General features: G+C 40.3%; 3 protein-coding genes across 4 annotated transcripts in view; 2 read left to right on the forward strand and 1 right to left on the reverse strand.

The window, feature by feature from the left end:
• LOC137975147 (mediator of RNA polymerase II transcription subunit 16-like) overlaps nt 1–4,285 on the reverse strand; it is a 33,464-nt gene extending 29,179 nt beyond the window's left edge. Inside the window, exons 1-5 of the mRNA XM_068822225.1 lie at nt 4,185–4,285; nt 3,879–4,004; nt 3,364–3,423; nt 883–991; nt 323–418 (exon numbers count right to left, since the gene is read on the reverse strand). Of these exons, the coding sequence (XP_068678326.1) occupies nt 323–418; nt 883–991; nt 3,364–3,423; nt 3,879–4,004; nt 4,185–4,234 (441 nt within the window). The 5' untranslated portion in view covers nt 4,235–4,285. The remainder of the gene's footprint in view (nt 1–322; nt 419–882; nt 992–3,363; nt 3,424–3,878; nt 4,005–4,184) is intronic.
• A 3,231-nt stretch (nt 4,286–7,516) lies between these two features.
• On the forward strand, nt 7,517–16,984 carry LOC137976287 (RILP-like protein 1). The gene is made up of 6 exons (XM_068823588.1): nt 7,517–8,062; nt 9,705–9,825; nt 10,231–10,361; nt 13,143–13,840; nt 14,826–14,918; nt 15,613–16,984. Exons 1-6 carry the CDS (start codon nt 7,802–7,804, stop codon nt 15,641–15,643), a joined length of 1,335 nt encoding a protein of 444 aa, XP_068679689.1. The 5' UTR covers nt 7,517–7,801; the 3' UTR covers nt 15,644–16,984.
• Nucleotides 16,985–19,196: 2,212 nt separating this feature from the next.
• Nucleotides 19,197–20,324, forward strand: part of LOC137976264 (golgin subfamily A member 4-like) — a 37,572-nt gene continuing 36,444 nt past the window's right edge. The window contains exon 1 of one of the 2 annotated variants that reach the window (XM_068823554.1): nt 19,197–20,007. In XM_068823554.1, coding sequence (XP_068679655.1) covers nt 19,959–20,007 — 49 coding nt within the window. In that variant the 5' untranslated portion in view covers nt 19,197–19,958. The remainder of the gene's footprint in view (nt 20,008–20,324) is intronic. The other variant, XM_068823555.1, reaches the window with a different exon arrangement.

Here is a 20,324-nt window from a genome sequence, read left to right on the forward strand (position 1 = left end):
ATCTCAAAAGACATACTGGACAAAGTTATATTATTTTTGAGCTGGTGTTTTCGTCAATGTCACTATCGTACAGTAGATCTTAAGGTCCATGTTGTAGAGTGCAGGCCAAAACTTAGAGGGAAAGGGAGAGGTGAATTAAATCCAGACCCCAAGTTTTATGCTACATATGTTTCCATTGTAACTTGCATGTTAGATGTTTCCACTCACTTCGCACAATTTATTGCGGAAAATTTTACCACATTATTAAATTAACAAAATGCACACTTGAGTTATCAGGGACATGATGGAAAAAAAATACTAATAGACCTTACAGTATTTGTACCTTGATCCCAGTATCAATCCAAGAGATTGCTACCAATCTTTCTCCTTCACCAACATCAACAGTACAAATGCATTCCCAGTCATTTACCATGTGATCCTAGAATGGACAGAAAGCAATGGTTGGTTTGCTTATGGATATGTTTTGAAAAAAAAAAATTGTTTGTTCTCCCTTAAATAGAATGCTGGTGGTTGAGATGATTATGGCATACACTGAACTAGGAGCTCCTACTAATTAAGGGTGGCTTGTCCCCAGATAATTTTTTTTTTAATAAGCTTGTAGACTTGTATAAACTAATAAAACTGCTAGCCTTGCAGATGGCTCAGCTACTACATGCATTTATTGCCCTTTCCCTAAATTTAATTACCCTTTCACCACTACTTAGTTCACTTTATAGATTTTAGTTTCAGGATTGCCCGATCATTTTTTACATGTACAAGTGTACAGTAATGAGGGTACTCTAAAGAACAAGAAGGCTAATTTCTAAAAAGAATCTGATCAAAGAGGTCTTAAAAATTCATATACCGGTAACCAAACAGCACATCATCAAAGACCTCAGTCACCTTCATTGTCCACAGTTTGCAGATCCCAACGAGATCAGTAGACAGGAGCCTTGATCCAGTACCATCCCACGTCAGACTCTGAATCAATTCCTTGTGACCAGAATTGAAACTGTATTCATGGGAGAAAAAAAAGTCAGAAAGGGTGGCTGCAGTCTTCAGTGTAGTAATTTTTCCACAAGGTTTCCCTCCTTCCTGGAAAGCATATTTTTCACACACAAAAAAAATACATGATTTACTGTTGTAGTGTACATGTAACTAAGCCAGAACTTCAAGATCTCGAAATGCTTCACTATTTGAGATTTTTCCCTGTGTCGTAATTAACAAAACTCTTGCTGATAAAAAAAAACATCAGGATAATAATACTCTAGCAAGTTAAAGCATCATTCTGAAAGCTTGCGTTTAAACTTATTCAATGGTCCAAACCAAAATATCAAAATTAATTTCATAATTTAAAGCCTGCATGTAATTTTCAAAGTACTACGTCCATATTTTAGTTCTTGTACGTGGCGAAACTCCATGACATTTTTGTCTTTTGCAGGTTAAAGGTTTTGGTGCAGTTTTAATCCACTATATTAATTTGGGAAAAATATGCCATTTGGAAGCATCTTTGTGCAGCTACATAGACTTCAATGTTATATTAGCAGACTTCATCACGGACAAAGAAATTATCAAACTGTCTCGCAACATATATAACACCCAAATGTTTCATAAGGCTCTGAAAGAAATTTTGCCTCTTCTTCCTTCTTCCACTTTATCTTCAATGTTCTCTGTGTACTTTATGAAGTAATACACTAAAAAAACTGGTGCAGTGCAGTTTTATCCCGTATGGTGAAACCAGCATAAATTATGAGCAGAAAGTGAGCGAAAGAGAAGGGCTTGCTTAATATCTGCTCACTTGTACTCTGTCATTTGAAGACTAATGTGTAGAGAATTTAAATCATAATTATGTCATTATTCATCCCATGATGGAATATTGCTTGAACACAGTTTATAATTATCAACAAATGAAATTCGACTGTTCAACCAATGTAGATTCAGTTACATAGGGAGCTGGTGAAGACCTTTTGCAAGTCGGCCATTTTGTGTTACTAGCGGTTTCCACTGATGAAAGACATCTTCGTGACAAGTTTGTACATAGTAGTAACCATCCTGGGAAATGTGGACAAACAATCTTACATTGTACTAACAATGATTATCATCAATGGACAGGGAGGTACATTTTGTTCTTTAGTTAAAATAAAAAACTTAAATACAACTTTATTTCACCACGCTAGCGACACACAACAAAAGCTGGTTTCCAGGTGGGGTGTAGGTTAACACTTTACAATAAAGTATATAATTATAAAATAATTAGGATAGTACACGCACTCTCATTGGTCAATAGCTGTGTTTAGATGAGACTATGTAAACACGGCTGTGACATCTCACGAATTTTGATTGGTTATGAATGGTCAAACGCGCGTTTTGATTGGTTGGTAGGAAATATGAGCGTGTGTCAAGAAAATCTGTTTCAATCTCAAGGGCTCTCGTGTTTATATCAGGCTATGCAAACAAGGAAAACGTTTTCTATTGCTTACCGTAAATGTATTTAAAATAAGAAGTATATTACATGGAATCAGTGCGATCCAGTAGATGGCAGGGAAGGCGAGGGGGCAAGTTTGTGTTTGAAATCCGAAAGCGATTGCGCAGTCTTTGCCTCACACAAAACGAAAGATTGCTCCACAGCATTGCACCACTATATTTAAAGCTACACTTCAAAAAATTTGTGTATGGCCTTGGAAGTGCTAGATCAGTCTCGACATTCCTAACATTAGATTGTAATTTATGTTAGTATCATTGAGTTTTACAAAGGAATTACTCATTTGGGGGGCAGATAGATCATTGAGGATTTTATACATAAGGGTAGCCTTTGTATGGACGGTTTCAACGGTTTTCCATTTCAAGTTATTCAACACATCTGTAGACCTAACATCATATGAAGAGCCTGTAATAACCCTTTCCACATGATTTTTTTGTAATTTATCTTTCAGCTGTTTACCACAGAAAGTGGGTAGGTTTTAACCCTTAAGTTTGTTACTTACATTTTAAAAACCTCTGGAAAGAGGAATGATTGTGAACCCCCCTCCCCTTCCAAAATTTTTTCCTTTTACACCCCACCACCCCTCGGAATTTCTGTGACCCTCCGTGGGGGAGGTATGGATATTTTCTGGAACCACACATTCTCTTGTTTTGCAATGCAGCATTCTTAAAGAGTGTTGCTTTGCAAAATACCTGTAGTTTGTGATGTCAATGAAGGACTAGACTCATACATGTACATGAATACCTCTGACTAAATGGTTCTGTTCCTATAATTTTACACCACATTAGAAGCGAAAATGGCAAAAACCAGTTTGATATACATGTACTGTACATGTTGCTGTAGGTAAAGAGATCAATTTAGCAGAGAAAAATGAAGAACAAGGGAACTTTAAACAACATTACCAACAAACATTCCATGGTGAATCTGGATCCAAAATATTGATGGCATTCGAAATCAGTGACCTGAAAAAAAATCAAACAGGGGAGAACCTTAAAATAACAACCAAACAATTTGGTCCTAAAGGACTGTCATGGTGTAAAAAAGGGTTACTGCATGTATTGCAACTTTGGTTTCTAAAAGGGTCACCACTGTGTAAAATAAATGAAACTGGACAGGGTCTGTTTTTTTTTCTCCTTGGACAATACGATTTACATATTATGGAGACAAACATAACAAGAAAAAAAAAAAGAAAAATGATGGGATAGCTGTTTTGTTACATGTGGCATGACTAGCAATAAAACTGTAAAGTGGCATTATGGATGCAATAAACGGGGGCTGACTTTCCAGTTCCAGGGTCTTTGTTAATTATATGATTATCTCAAGTAAGCAGAATGTAATAGGTTTAGCTACAACACACTTACCTTCGTTAAAAGAAATTGTAATGAAAAGCAAAACAGAGGCTTTATTTACATTGTACCTCGAATTTTGATCAGTTGTGGGACTGGAATTTTGTCCTTCTGAAGGGTTTAGCTTCCTATATCCGGTACTAAAGGCTATTAGGTTCCGGCAGGACCAAGCAACAAGCACTTTGCCACAAAGATTTCTGTGGTAAAACATAGGAGTAAACGTTAGTATGGAGAAAACATCGAATCTTGACATGTGCAGATATTCTTGAAGTACAAAAGGAAAATTAATGTTCAGTATTTTATCATAACAAGTGACATGAATTTCATCTAACATAAGGTTTAAAATCTCTTTGTTGCTTTTTAAATAAGCAGAATACCTTTTAATAGGCTTCGTTGTGGACCAAACCACGTTGTAAATCAAGTCCATGCTTTTTACACCAAAAAGCTATGTTAGTCCGCCATCTTGGATTGTACGAATGACCGCTGGAAAAAATGATTGGAGCTTCTCCACGTGTGACGTGCAACCCTTACTCTACCGCCATTATCGTAGCTGATTAGAGTGTAATGTGAAGTGCTAGTTTTCTACCCCATATGAACCATGTGAGCGTTAGCCCTACCACTGGAAACGGGCCCACACAAGGACAGAGAAAAACTCTGACCAGGGCCCGGCCGTTTCTCGAAAGTCTCCAAAACATTTCGGGCCCGAAAACCCATTTTTAAACTGCTAACCTCTTGTTTTGGAAAGCCGATCTTTTAACGTGTTTTCAAGGTAACTAATGGAAAAATAACTGTGAAGTTTGACGACTTAAATCCTCTCCGTTCTTGAAATACAAAGGGAATTGTTACACCCGAAAATTGCCCGTAAAGTTTCGGGACTTTCGAGAAACGGGCACCAGGGTGGGAATTGAACCCACGACCTTCTTGTTAGATCACCGCTGCTCTACCGACTGAGCTACAAGGTCAGACGTCAGGCATCATTTTAGGACGCTTAACGCTTGTTAGGGATTATGGGAAATGAATATCTATTTTTGGAATCCGAAACCCAATGCCTAAACTCGCTGGACTCGAACCCTTTCACTTAACCACTAGACTACCGTATCGCTAACTGCCCTCAACATGATTTTTTTTATCAATATCAAGGTATATTTTTTTCTTCCGAATGCCGCTGTAAACGTGTAACATCACCGGCTAAGAAACAATTTTAGAAAGAACGTTTAGAAATGTCGGTACCAAACCTCAAGAGAAAGCTAACCATTTTAAAATCAAGTACTATCATGGTGATTCCCGTTGTTTTGCACGGCGCATCTCATACTGCGCATAACATTGCGACTTCGGAGCTCGCGGCGTTTCACGCAACCTCGTTCCCAGGGTCTCTCTTCTCTGCCTCCATCGTCGTTGAGAAAATGGAGGCAGAGAAGAGAGACCCTGGGAACGAGGTTGCGTTTCACGCTGACCACCTGAAGAGAGGCAACAAAGGCCGCTTTTGCTGTTCAAGAGCTTTTAAGCGCAATCATGATAACTCTTCTTGGTTAAGAAGGTTTTTTTTTTTTAATTCGCCCCAGTTGTTTCTTGGGAAATGATCATTTTGAAACCGAAATTGCCCCTTTTCCACCATTTATCATCATCGTGTGGCGAAGAAACGAGCACGCTGACCCCCATTTTTAAGGGTTTTATTTACTCGCAATAGGTACACGGAATTCCATCTATATAGGAATTACAACAAAGGTGAGCAAAATCGGCAGTATTTGTTTATTTTACGGTGAAACATTTTGAATCATGAGCTGACGCGAGCAGCTTACGAATTGCGTGCGTGGCTTACGCGCTCACGCTCAGCTGAAAACCCTTTCGAGCCTTCTTAACATTGAACTTCTTCCTTAAAAAAAGGGTAATTCCAAAAGATGTAACAGAGTAAGAGTGCGCAAATACACGACAATTCTAAGACAAGTCCTGCTGTATGGAAGCGAAACGTTCAAGAGCAGAATCCAAGACACAGAGATGAAAATCCAAGGGCAGAATCCAAGACACAGAGATGAAAATCCCTCGTTTGATCCATGGCGCCAGAACGAAATGACAACAGTGATCAGACAGGCCCTTAAAATTGAATTGGTGTTGGTGTAATGATAACAGGTGGTAAGGACATGTAGTGAGCACGTGGGACCCAAGGGACACTAAAAATATATTGAACTGGACACCAATGATGAAAGACTTGGCAATAGATGGGAAATCTAATCAAAAGAGAGAAGTCAGATTCTCACACGTATCTGAGCCATGAAGCCACTCAGTTGGGAGTAGTTAAATTTGTTGGCCTTATGTGTTCCCGTGAGCTACCTGAATTCTCCAGGTGTCTATAAGAAACCGTCATTTGCTTAAATTGTCCAAAAAAACAGCGAAGATCACTTCTCTCTTTCGTCCATAATCCTCACTTCGAATATACACACTTATGTCATTCAAAATCTAATCAAAGAAACAACTCTGACAAAGAGAGGCCAGAAGCTTCGATTCGAAAGAGTAAGGTCCCTTACCCTCAACAGTCACGGTAGAGCTACGAAGCCACTGACGTTGGGAGCTGGTCATTTGTGGGTTCTAATTTTCCCGTGAGGAATGAATATATGAAATGATATATGAAATGAATCATATACTGAACTGCTAATATGAAGTGAGCTCCCAACCTGGTCAGTGGCTTCATAGCTGAGTTGGTTAGAGCGTCGCACCGACCGTCGCACCGATATCGCGAGATCACGGGTTCAAATCCTGGGAGTGAGGATCGGAACTTAACACTTCCGTCCGGGTACTTTCGAGGTTTTTGCTATCTCAAGCACATCATGCACACCGTTGTACAACAAGGTCTTTTATCTTTTCGTACTTTGCTCTCGTTCCATTCCAACTGTGACCCTCATATACTCTCACTTACAGACTTGCACACAAGCGCACAACGAAAAAGAATATTATCCAGTTCATCGCCTGTCCAGGAAAACTCTGCCTTCGAAGCCATCATTGAACTGAAACGCCCGAAAATGAACTGCTGTACGAGTGTTTTGTGAATAACAATTCACCAAACCCTCTTCGGCCTAGCCTGCGAACGACGACGTATTTCCGGCGGTCGTTTCTCTTTCCCCGAAAAATTTTGGGTGAGAAACGACCGCCGGAAATACGTCTCCGTTCGCAGGCTATCTTCGGGCAACGCTCCCGTGCGATTCCTTGACATGTGTGAATGACTTGTTCCATGTCTGGGTCGTTTCTGTTCATACCAGATCGGAGTATTTTTCGTGTCTGACGCGATAAGCTAACCGGTATAGTGGAGACATAGCCTCATACGTCTGTAGTGAAAAACGGGCATTAAGTCGTTCCCCTTTTTCCCCGTTTATCGTCAAATGTGTTTCCTAATGTTTGGTCGGTCGCTCAGAGTCAAAAAAGAAATAAACAAAAAGAAAATTAGAGGCAATCTAAAACAAACAGTTTCAAGGTGCAGAAAGCGGATGATATGTTTTGGAACTGTCAAGTTTACCCTCCTTACCAATTTACCGTCGTCCAACCGACCCATAATTTTGAGTTGAAAAAAAAAAGATATGATGAAGGTAATGACTTACTAGTAGAAAAACATTTTTAAACTTTCAATCTGAAATATAAAACTGATTGGTTTTGCTCGAACAGATTTTCAGCTTGAACTGAGATTTCGAACGTTAGATGGTGTGACATTTCAGCGGCATCACGTGAGGGTAACAGAACGGAAGTGAACATCACGCTGCCACAAACAGAGGACACAAGTGAGAAATGCACTCTTTCGTGGATACGTTTTATGCATCGTAGATTTATAACCACGGACGTTTGTGTTAAAACCTGGTCGGCTTTGATCTGAAGTCATTTTGAAAAACCTTGCAGCAGAGCTACAAAGAAGGAAATCGAGCGGACGGTGTTGCTTGTGCTCCTGCGACATTCAATAAACTCCCGGATTTGTGACGAAGTAAACCCAAGCGAAGGGTTCAAATTTTAAACCATGGCTACAGATCTAACAACCGCTGATGTTTATGAAGAAGCTTCTTTGATCGGACAAGACTTCGAGAAGATAATTGAGCGATTCGGGCATGATGCAGTCATTGACTTGATGCCAAAAATTATTCGCGTCCTTGAGCGACTAGAGCTGCTTGTTGGACATAAAGACAAGGCCAGATTGGAAATCGACGAACTGAAACTCGAAAACGAAAGACTTTATTTGGAGATTCAACGAGAAGCGAGCCAAAGACGGCAACTTGATGAGGTATGAGAGATCGCGTGAACGCGCGAGACAGACAGAAAAGAACATTCGATGAATTAATTTATTTCATATTGGCTTCTTTAAAGAAGTAGTATTTGTAAAAACTGACAATGGCTTCATTAGGAATTGCTTTGTTTTTGTTGTCTTCTTTAAGGGGTTTCAAGGCTGCGAGGTGAATTCAATGTGTCGTTTTTGAATGTATCGCATATAATTCCGAACGACCGAAGCATAGCTCGAGTTAATTATATTCTTACGCCTGTGCCAATCTACAGCAAAAGACAAACTTAAGAACTTAAATGTCAAGAGGAAATAATTGATAACGCAATATCAAAAGTATAAAAATAGTGGTGTAAATGGATGAGCTCAACCATGATGTTCAAGAACCTTGTCGGAAAGATCAACGAATGTACAAATGTACGAATATTCTGTTAAACAAGATGAAGTTAACTGTAGGCTCAGAAAAAATGCTTCTGCAATGAAAATTGGATGAGATGCCCTTTTCCTATGAAACATCTCACCATACAACCCGAAGTAACTCTAAAGCTTGTCTCTGTTCAAAGTGAGTAAATTGAATATTCTCGCGTGACGGCAATAAGTTCTGCTTCAAGGTTGACATTTCTTGAAGATCAAATTGGGACAAGGAAAAGAAGCTATTAATCTATCAATACGGGACTAAGTAGAAGCTACGAGATATTACTCACGTTCGCTTGAAATATTTCTACACGAGAGCCTCACAGAGTTGTAGGCCTAATTAGCCATTTCTGGTGTAGACGTCTCGACATTCGTCTCAAATTCTTCAACGTAAAATGACCATGCGTTCTATTAAAAATATGAGAATACTACAGCAAATTTCGCTTTTTATTCAGGGAGTGGATAATTCGGCTGCTATGTATGTAGAAAGAGTCGTGCACGTTGCACTATTAAAGATTAGCACACAATACCGTATTTAACTGCGTGTTGGGTGTCAGGAAAACTAAGGGTGCGTTCGATTGACCGTATTCCGGAACAGGAATAAATGGAATATAAGTTAGAAATCCTTCGTTTTTACGGAGATTCACATTAAGATTGTCAAACATCTGCTAAAATGCTATTTTAAACATATTTTTATTAACCTTACTGCTTCGAAACGCGCCAAACATACCGTTTTAATCATCACTCCACGTATTCTTATTCCGGAATAGGGTCAATCGAACGTGCTCTAAGACTCGACCCCGGGGTCTTAGGTTTTTGAGGGTCTTACTTTCCGTAACCGAACAAATAATACTTCAATAAATCGATGAAGCGAAATACCAATGAATCTCGAATTGTTGACGATGATATTCGGAGCGATGTACACAATCGTTTCTCGTTTAAATATCTCAAATCTCGATAACTCGACCGTTGCGAACAACTGAAAAAAAAAACCGATCTTTTTCCAAAATCTAACAATAACATGACGACACAAGCTTACTTGATACTCCACAACCATGTTCGTGACAGAAAGTGCATTTTGTTAGATCGATCACACGAAAAAAAGTTTGAAAAAAGTAAATTTGTCTGTCATTGTTCCTTGTGTTCCCATGGCTATGCTACCATGTTGAAAAAAAAAAACTCTAGTAGTTCCATGCTAATTCTGGTGGTTGTGCTATCTAACATATCTTTACAGGAACTCTATCAGGTATCTGCAGCTGGAGAGACAGACAACCTTAAATCCATGTTACTAAAACTACAAGAAGAAAATCAAAAGCTGAGATTGGAATATGAAGGCTGCGCAAACAGTCAACCAGGTACGGGGAATGCACAAAACTCAAAATTTTTCGCAAGTTTAGTAAAATCCCGTTCAAGAATTTAAGTTTTGCTGACACTGAGCAAAAAGGAAAGTATAAATACGAAAAAAAAGTACTACTCATTTAGCATTTCATAGTTATAAATATCTTTTCCCCCACCGAACCCAACCGGGCCTGGGGTGAAGAAGAAAGAGCTACCCCACGCGCCAGAGATGTTTACGTCGGGCACGATAGGCGACGTGGATTGCAATCGTCGAGATGACTGGTAACGGTGATAGAAAGGCGTGCTGCACCCAGGGAACTTCGTCTGGATCTTTCCTTTCCCTTCCTCTCTATTTGCAGTCAGTTTTCATCAGTGTAAATAGTCAGTCTAACAATGAACTGAAATATTTGTTTCACTGAAAGCAACGGCCTACATCAGCGCTCCCGGTGACGCAGAGTTGATGCAGAAGATGAAGGATGCAATTGACAATCAGAGAGATTCAATAAGGAGCAAAAACGCAGAGATTCAAACCCTGAGAAACGACTTGGAAGCGGTATGTGGCTCTTACAAGAATGTTTGGTGACTTGTATGATTTTGTCAAGCTGTTCAATTGTGCAGATTTCTTTCTGCCCTTTGAACGACTCTTATCATAGCTCTGTTGGGGATCTGTGAAATGATTGTGAATGGGTACAAAATTCATATTAAAACCTCTAATTTGATTGGGCCAGTGTAAGATGCAGCTCCATTGTGTTTAGGATCCATATGCATTGTTTCCGTTGCATATTTTTGCGTCTATCGTCTCTTTCAACCAATCACGAGGCCCGTTGTAATGGCTGCATGCGTCTACCAATCCTACCGTTGTCAGTTGCGATTGGGCGGAGTGGTTACATTGATACTGATTGACACGTTTCTCTCACCTCCGCGGAGGTTCGCCTCTTCGCGATTCCGCTGCGCGAAGTATGTACAAGCGCGAACGCCGAAAGAACCATCGGGATCCCCTCGCCGCAACCAACTTATTTTGTGCCTGCACTCACTTTTTCAGCAAATCCTCTCATTGCAAATAGTCCCTTTGCGACTCTGCGGAGGAAAGCACTGTGAAATGGAGTTAGAGTGACTTTCATGTGACCTTGAAAAATAAACGTAAAAACAGGACGTTAACAAAAATGCAAAACATTTAGTTGGCTTATCGAGCGAACACAAATGAGGGCGAACTTTCATTGGCTTAGCTAACACGGATGCAAACAATGTCATCTCTCCATGGAACGTTCTGGAAAGTTTCGCTTTGACGTCATTTGAAATGCAGTAATGTGATTGGGTAATCAAACTGTATACTGCCCATATTAGGAGTTTCCTTGGTGGGAATAAGGAGAAGGTTTGTTTTAATCTTACCAAACCCTTGGTCCGTGAAACAAATTGCAAACACTTTTTCAAGGTCATACGAAAGTCGCTCTAAGACGGAAGTTGATATATGCTCAAATGAAGCGTCTTTTACCCAATGAAGATCACTGGTTGTCACGATGCCGAAGGGGGGAATATCTTCCCTTCTGTTTGGTAGTCGCAGAAAAACGCAAAAGGATGGCACGTACGTTTGAGCAAAATATTCATAATCAATTCGGAAACACGAACAGCTGTTTCTTACAGCGGTCTGCAGGTCTGCTATCCAGTCCCACAACATTGTTCAGACATTGTTGATCGTGTGACCTCAAAGGGAATCAAGGTTGAGATAACAAAGTGTTGGAGCTAGGGAATATTTATTGTCAACAATGTGAGCTGCAGATTTGACGTGATTTGAATTCAGTATTTAGGGATTTGAAGTCATCGCACTTCAAGAGCACCTTAATAAGCTCCAAAGAAGGATGAAAAAATGAATTCAGGTTTGAATGGAATGCGAAGCCATTGCCTGATTTCGAGTCGAGGTGGACTGGTACGAGTCTGCAGATTATGGGATTAGCAACTATTGATTGACATAGTCACAAAGAGCACACCGAAATTTACAAAATCCCCAAGTTTGGTGTTAATATATCCAAGCGAGATACAGCCATCTAAAAACCTCAAAATTTACGAAGAAATGTATGGCTAACCGGACGCTACGTCCGATTACCGAACATTTCTTTGTAATTTTGACGTATTTAAATGGCTGCATCTCAGTCAAAACTGGCCCGATTAACATCAAATTTGGGGATTTTGTAAATCTAGGTGTGTTCTTTCTGACTTTGTGAATCAATACTTGCTAATCCCATAATTTACAGACTCGTACCGATCGCGAGTCCCCTTCGGCTTGAAATCAGGCAATGACCGTTCGATCGCGCTGCACCAAGATCTACCAAATGAGCAATCAGGCCGTCTTAATCACTTATTACTCACTTTATTTAAGTCTCGAGGTTATTTACCCGAGCACGAGTGTTCTACTAATTGGGGAGACTACAAATCGACTGAAATCAGAACAAATCAAATCAAATGTTGGTTTTTGAGGAGAGGGGAAAACCGGAGTACCCGGGGAAAAACCTCTCGGTGCAGAGCAAAGAACCAACAAACTCAGCCAACCCATATATGACGCCGAATCCGGGGAATCGCACCCGGGCCATATTGGTGGGAGGTGAGTGCTCTCAACACTGCACCAGCCCTGCTCCCAATTCCCGGTTTGTGTTCCTTCTTCGAAAAGGTACAGATGTTAGATTGCGATTTAAAAAGTTCCTTGATGCGTTGCATAAAGTGCCGCTTCCACTCATCGAAATGATTGCGGCGGCGCAAATTTCCCTTTCGTAAACGGTCGTTGCCATTTGAAACGGTCGATGCCATTTATAACGGTCGACTACACACTTCACTTCAAAGAAAATTAAAAGAAACAAACTAAGAAAAAATATTAACAAAAATTAAGACAAAAAAGGAAAAAAAAAACATTTATAAAAGAAAAACTGGAGGAAAAAAAGAGTCCGAAAATGTCAAGACTCAAACTCGGGTTCTTAGCCCTCACCCTAAACAGAACCCGAACCCGAACCCTAACTCATATGACCAGCGAGACACAACTCCCAGTAACCGCAACCTTTTGAGTTCTTAGACCTAATGAGTGTAATTCAGAGCTAAAAAATGGCATCGACCATTTCAAATGGCAACGACCGTTTACGAAAGGGAAATAAGCTGCGGCGGCAACAATTTTGATTTGAAAAAAATCTATAGCTTTTTGAGTATGTTACAATAGAAAATGTTTGCAAGTTGCGCTCATACAATTAATGGCAAGAAATATGTGCCTAGTAATAATAACATAGGCCCGGTTTAGGTAAGACGTTCTGGTTCAGAAAATTTTTGTAACCGTTGTCCAACCGGTTCCTTTCAGATGGAAGAACAAATTCAGAGACTTACTACCATCAACGAAAGTTTACGGAAAACTTTGAGTGCCAGTCAGGCACGCGTGAGCACTTTAGCCAAAGAGAAAGCCGAGCTACAGACTGAACTTCGCTCTGTTAATCGTACCAAACATCCGAGCGTGTTACAAGTACAGGAGAATCATGAGGAGAACATTGATGATGCAGATCTCATAAACAGCGACCATGAAGAAGTTGTGGAGGTCGAAGATGAGAAAATACAAGATAAGATGGATGAACTGTCCGAGAAGGCTGTGGATGTAAGTAAAGGAGTGCCCCCGCCCAAACCTCCGCGACTCAAAAACGAACTTGATGTCGAACAAAACGGCGGCGGTTTGACCAGCAACGAAAGCGCTGTTAGCGATCAAGACAAAGAACAAACTGAAGATGACTTGAATCACAACGGTCCCGACGAAAAAGATGAGCATGGCGATTGGGAGTTAATTGGTGAAGCGCCAAAAGCAGCGTTTGACACAAAACAGTCAATAGAACGGAAAGAGAAAGTCGAAGGGAATCAACTCCAGACAGAGATGGACAAGAAGAACAACAAGAAGGATCCGAATCGACCGCGCTACACCAAGGCCGAAATGCTAGAGGTTCTAATCGAAAGGAACAATTTGAAGGAACAGGTGTTCGCATTGAAAGACGAGCTTCGAATCTACAAGCCCAGGTGCATTATCATGTCTTGTTCACTGATAAAATTGTTGAAAACGCTACTTCCATAGATAGTCATAACGATAATCCCCCACCCGTTTCCTTCTTTGATAGAGCGGTCTTCAATCGATATTGTTTTCCTTAAAACCGTAATCGAAGTTATTCCCTTGGCAAATCAACGCAATTGCAGGGAATCAGGCGAGCCAAGGAAAACCGGCAAAGAAATTGTAAGAAGCCGACAAAAAAAGGCGGGAAAACGCGTGCAATAACTTCTAAAAGAAGAAGGCTTAAAACAGATCTAAAAAAACCTTAAAAAACTAAATTTTCAGCTACCTTCTGCGACCTTCTTCAGAAAAATGTACTCAGCAAGTTACGGACTTCTTTTACCCTCTCCAACATATGTAAAGGTCGCAGAAGGCGGCTGTAAACGTAGTTTTTTAACGTTTTTTAGATATGTTTTAACCCCTCTTCTTTTAGAATTATGAACACAGATCGCTCTTACAGCGTGCAATGAAGTCACTTTTTTTTCATTGTTACCTCTCATTGGCTGAAAACTGTGCCGCGGGTCACGCGGGTATCGGTCGATGCCATTCGAGTTCTCGAGTAGCTCTGGATGTTCGTTCTCATGCTCGACTTGCCTGTTCCTGAGCTCGACCGATTTTGCTGTGATGCTTTACTATCCACTAACCGTGGAACAACGCCGAGAAACCAAACAAAGAATTGACAGTAGGTGGCTGTTTCTGTCAGTAGAATTCCTTATTGGTGGTGTATAGTCGCATGCACTAAACTGACGTGTGATTAGTTCCAGTAATACTGCTAGTTGACCGATGAATGTCAGGTTTCTTGGAAGTCGGTGTCCGGTTTTGGTGTTTATTTCAATGTGCTCCCAAGACTGAAGTGAGGCGACGGTACGCACTATGTACACACAGAACTATTTAAGGGCAGCAAAAAGTGGCAGTCCGGGCTATTTCACATTGTGACGACGGTTTTATTTTGTTTAGTTACGGCGACGAGGATCAGCCAAGTCCATATTCAAAACATACAACCTCACCGAGGAGAGTTTCGAGAAAAGAAGAGTCGGGCATATCAAGAATGTAAGTTCAGTTTGGTTTCAAATAGATAGCTATGAGAGTATTTTAAAAATAGTAAAGAGTATACGTTATTAAAGTTTAAAGTAAGATGAAAGGCCTCCTCGTACAGGAGACGTTTGTTCTTGATTCAATTCTGTTGGTTGTCAACTGAAACAACCCTGAAGCTTTTACAAGGCTAACCTTAAGCATAAACCTCGTCAACTTAGTAATAGACCGAATGCATAAATGGCGGCCAAAAATGGTAAGAAATGTATTCTTTAGTTTATGTGCTAATTTTACTCACTAGCCTCGCTCTCGAGCAACATTTCTTTTGCATTTTGTCCATCCATGCAAACGAGGCTAGTGAGTCTAATTAGCACATAAAGAAGAGAGTACATTTTTGTCCGCCATTTTTGCATGCGGTCTATAGCTTTGGGTTGTTCAGCCTCGTATTAGTGGTAAACGACCTGCGACAGGTAACCTGTGATTTGTACTTGCCGACATACAAGGGGAGGAGGGTCTAACGGGCTTTAGGCCGTCTCCAACTCTAATGTTTTGCCGTTATGTATCTCCTGTCTACCATTATGCCAACAAAGTCCACTGAGTGCACGTGTGTACCTCTACTATTAAGGGTCCGGAAAATTCCGATCAAAAAGGGAACGGCAAGGACCGAACACTGGAGACTTTGGTGTATATAAAACTCTATCTTCTCTTTCAGCTTTAGTATATTCAGCCACCACCGGGATTAACAAGTTTTATTTTGAGCGGGATATTGTCACTCTACGTAAAGGAACTGTAGAAAGATAAAATATAACCAAGATGGCGTCCGCAAGTCTTTTGCAACTGAACGTGAACCTTCCACTGCGGATGCAATGGTCAGTTGTTAACTTGTGACGTTTTTGAGTATTAGAGTTGTTGTGAAGGAGAAGAAAGGCGATTGAGCCCCGTTTGTGGCAAATGAGATTCCAGGAGCACACCTCGACGAGATCTGAGATACCACTCATTGAAGGATGCGGCATTTTCAGCCGCGCATCGTTTGTCTCACCCAACTCCTCTACCCCCTGGCTCTACTCCCGGGGGGGGGGGGGGGGGGTAGAGGTGGAAAGGCGTCGTACAATCTCTGCAGCCTCTCTATGACAATGCAAACGGTTTTCTCTGTGATACCGAACTAACAGCAGATGCAAAAATATGGCACCTCGATTCTCTGTGTGAACTCGAAAATCTAAAATGTATATTATCTCTTTCGTTAAGGTCCTCAAATATCACATTTTGAGATCCTCGCAGAACGAATACCAAGTCTATCATCGAAGGGTTTTCTATGTGAAACTTAAATAACAACCGTTTCAAAAATTTGAGGCCTGGATTCTACGAGTGAACGTCAAAATGTAAAATTATTTCATCACTTTGGACAGGAGCCAACAACTCCAATAATCGGTCTGTGTGACGGCATTTTCACAGATCAAGCTATTTTTAGACGAGTTCTTTTAAAATCTTAAAAATCTTTCAACATCTTTATCTTAATCTTATTTTTCTTTTAAAATCTTATTGAAAAATAAGATTTGTCTAGCACGAGTACGACCATTCTCAATCCTATGCGTACTAATTTCTCACGCAAGTATTCTATCTCGTCACCAGAGCCTCGGATGGACCGAAGGCTCTGGAAGATCTCTGGGAGACTCAACATGTTCTCTATCTCAGAACACTGAAAGCTTGATATGGATTATGGGAAATGACCATATTTCTTTTAAAAGTGGAACTCTAATGTCTGGACTCGCAGGACTCGAACCTGGGAACGTGTAATTAATAACCCCTTCACTTAACCACTAGACTACCACATCACTAACTGCGAGGATGTCATTTTTTATTAATGTCAATAATTTTTTCTTGCAAAAGTGCCGCTGTAAACGTGTATTAACAGCCGCTAAGAAGCAAGCTTACACAGTGAAAAATGTCGGTTACCAAACTTCAAGAGAAAGCTAACCATTTTAAAATCAAAGTTAACTGAATAGAGGGTAATGTGAAGTGCTAGAATTCTATCCCATATGAACCATGTGAGCGTTAGCCCTACTGATAGAACTGGGTCCACACAAGGACAGAGAAAAACTCTGACCAGGGTGGACCCTGGCTAACGCTCACATGGTTCATATGGGATAAAAATCTAGCACTTCACATTACCCTCTATTCAGTTAACTCTGTTTAAAATATAAGTGCTACACGGCCAACGTTTGTATAAACGTAACCTTTCCTTGTACTTGTACATTTTAAAATCAAGCCTTAGACTTAACCATTATTCAGCAATGATTTTATATATATATATATATATATATATATATATATATATATATATATATATATATATATATATATATATATATTAATTAATTAGTTTTAGTAAATAATCGGCACAATTTTAGTCAGTTGATCTTTAGTGGTTAAGTGGATAAAAACAGTTCCTTCGAAGTGGATGCTCCGGGTTCAAATCCTGTCCAGGGGCTCCTTTTACTTTTTTCTTTTTATTTGCTACCACAAGTCCTGGGACACATTGTCCTAAATTAACGATAATAGTAAATTAAAAGCAAATTAACAATTAACGATAATCGTCAATTCAAGGTAGAGAACATGTTGGGAGACTCTATGGAGGAGACTTTTCCCTAGATCCAACCCTCTGAGGTCCAATCGGTCAGTTTTGAACGTGAGTAAATCCAAAACTTACACTCAAAGTAAACAGCCTTTGGATAAAAATCAAAGCTCAAAATCTTGTCGGTCAAATGTTAAGCGATCACACTTTCAAAATCTGAAGAAAAAAAGGAAGTGATTTTTTTAATCATAGTAGCACTTTAAACTCAATTTTCAAACTTGGCTGTAGTTGAAGAATGCCTCCTGAACTCCCCTATCCCTTCCAACAATGAGGAATATTTCAGTTGCAAAAACAACTGGAAAGCGCGTTGACGAAAATAGTCGTGGTACATGATCGCTTTCTTACTCGTGGACATTGTATTTTGATACACTGATCACTAAGGAAGAACAACTGATTAACAACAAAATATTCTTTAATAAAGTTATTGATTTTTATTGGCAAAAAACATTGAATGGAAGATGAAATAAAATATTGCTGATACCTTGTCATTCTTGGACTTTTTCTGGTACACTGGTCAACATGGAAGCTCTGTACGGTCTTAGAATCGTAGGATATTGACTTCAACAAAAGGTCAACGTTGCAATGATATAACCAGGAACCCATGGTATATCTTTGTAAGCAAGGAGCAGTGAAACAAAATAGAAGCACCGTATCCTGAAGAAGGCTTATGATATAATCATATTTTTTCACCGTCATATCAGCCTTGCTCCTTTTAGCTTTTGAACTCGTTGCATGAATTTTGGTTTTATTTCAAGCTTTTGAATCAAACATAAATAGCCCATTTGCGTGAATACGTCTTAGGGCCTGTTTACATGGAGATAGGGTGACCCTTCTAGAAGGGTAACGCTTGCCTGTTGTATTTTCCGGTTTGGTTTACATGAGAGGTTGGGTCACCCTAGGGGTAGGGTCACCCTATCTCCTTGGTAGGGTAACCCTCCTAGGAGGGCCACCTTTTGGCCATATAAATACTTGAGGTAGGGTCACCGTTCTAGAAGGGTCAACTTTTGTGGGATCGGATTACTGTCAGATTGCCGCGAAAGTCTGTAATTTAGTGCGCGTGTAAGCCCGGGAAATATTTTCGCCGTTCTGTGGGGGCAAAATCGAACAGAGTTCGGAACAGTCGGAGGACAACAGTGTCGCATTTCGCGAAAATACCTAGATGATGATGATGAACCAATTGTCGACGAGAGCACGACGGAAAGCCGCTCGACTCGGAAAGATGTGGAAAAATCAAAAATCCTAACAAGTGGTCATGGACATTGAAAGCGTGAAGTACCCCTCCTAAGAGGGTCACCCTTTCTCCATGTAAACAGCCCCTAACTAGCTGTTTTCACCAACAAGCCTCAAATTAGAATCAAATTTGTGAATCCCAAAGGGGCAAACTTGCAAAGAAAACTCACGTGATAACAGTATTTTATTTTGAACAAACGAGGCATGCTGGTGAATTTTTGAGAATATACCGTCATCATAAAAAAGGCCTATTTGATGTCTGCTTTAAATGAACCAACTCGTTCCCAAGGCTTTTCTCCAGGGCAAACATGAATTGAACGGACGGCCATTTTGGAATATGAAATTTACGAAGGGAACTGGGGGGCATGCGCAGGGGCATGTTTCCATTCTTCACCACGTGAAACAAGAGAAACTGGAAAAGAATCAAAGGAAGATTAGTTGTGTGAAGAACGTAGTCAGCAGGTGCCGTCGCGAGAATGATCACTGACGTCAATGAGAACTGCGGACAGACCTGCGAAGCCCCCGCTCCAAGAAAGTGAAGAGTCAAGCACGTGCGTAGAGACAGAAAATCGGGAGGATGGGTGCACCCATTGTTACCTTTCTCAACAATTTTTGCGTTTCAAAATAGCTGTCTTCAGTTTTTTAAGAGTCCAAACGAAGCATTCTTCGTCGTAGAAACATACTGTGTTACACCAAAGCAAAAACTTTGTAGTCTAGTCTAGAAGTTGAAAGTCCAGCGGGGTGTCATGCGCTTGTCTTGTCGAGTCCAAAAGAACTCGACTTATCAACGTTTTAATCAACCGTGACCAACCGTCTTGTCTATTGTTTATTCGACGCTAAACTTTGGATAATAAACCTCAAAGTTTCCCTCGGATGCGTTGGCTGAAACTATCTTTGGCGTGCCCGGCATAAAACTAAACCGCCGAAAGGAGCCATCACTCAACTGTTTAAAAGCGCTCACGGTGTTAGATTACGATACGTCACCGCTTTGTAATGTGAACTCCTTTGGAACCTTTCAAAGCACGCATAATTGTTTTTGCTTGGGTGTCTCGTTGCAACCGGACCGTACTTGCTTGAGAAGATAACTGAGACTTGGTGAAAATGGAGGTGTAGTCTGTTGCTGTTTTATGTTCAGGCTTGGTTGAAAATGAGTTGAGCTGCATCAACGTTTCATTGCAAAAACACGCGAAATTTTCATGTTTTTATCGACATCGGCTTTGAGTGGCTTATCTTCGTTTGCACCAGGTAAAGAAATGCTCATCATTTCATGTAGAGTTTTCAACGATATAATTGTTTTCCTAACTCCTTAAACTTATTTTTCGCTAAGTATCTTTCCGTGGACGAAGCAAATCCCCAACCAAGATGGTCTCTCTTATTTCATTTCTGCTAAATTAAACGTTGTAACCGGAAATTGTCTCCGAAGGGATTTAAATACAGCACATGGGGCCGGAATTTTCTCACATTGTGAGTTTTCATTTTATCCAATCGCGTCCTGATAATTCCAAGGTTATGCTAATGGTGGTCCAGTGTCGTCTCCCACTGAAAACGAGTTCGATTAGTGT

The sequence above is a fragment of the Montipora foliosa genome, chromosome 11 (assembly GCF_036669935.1).
Source record: "Montipora foliosa isolate CH-2021 chromosome 11, ASM3666993v2, whole genome shotgun sequence".
Lineage (NCBI taxonomy): Eukaryota > Metazoa > Cnidaria > Anthozoa > Scleractinia > Acroporidae > Montipora > Montipora foliosa.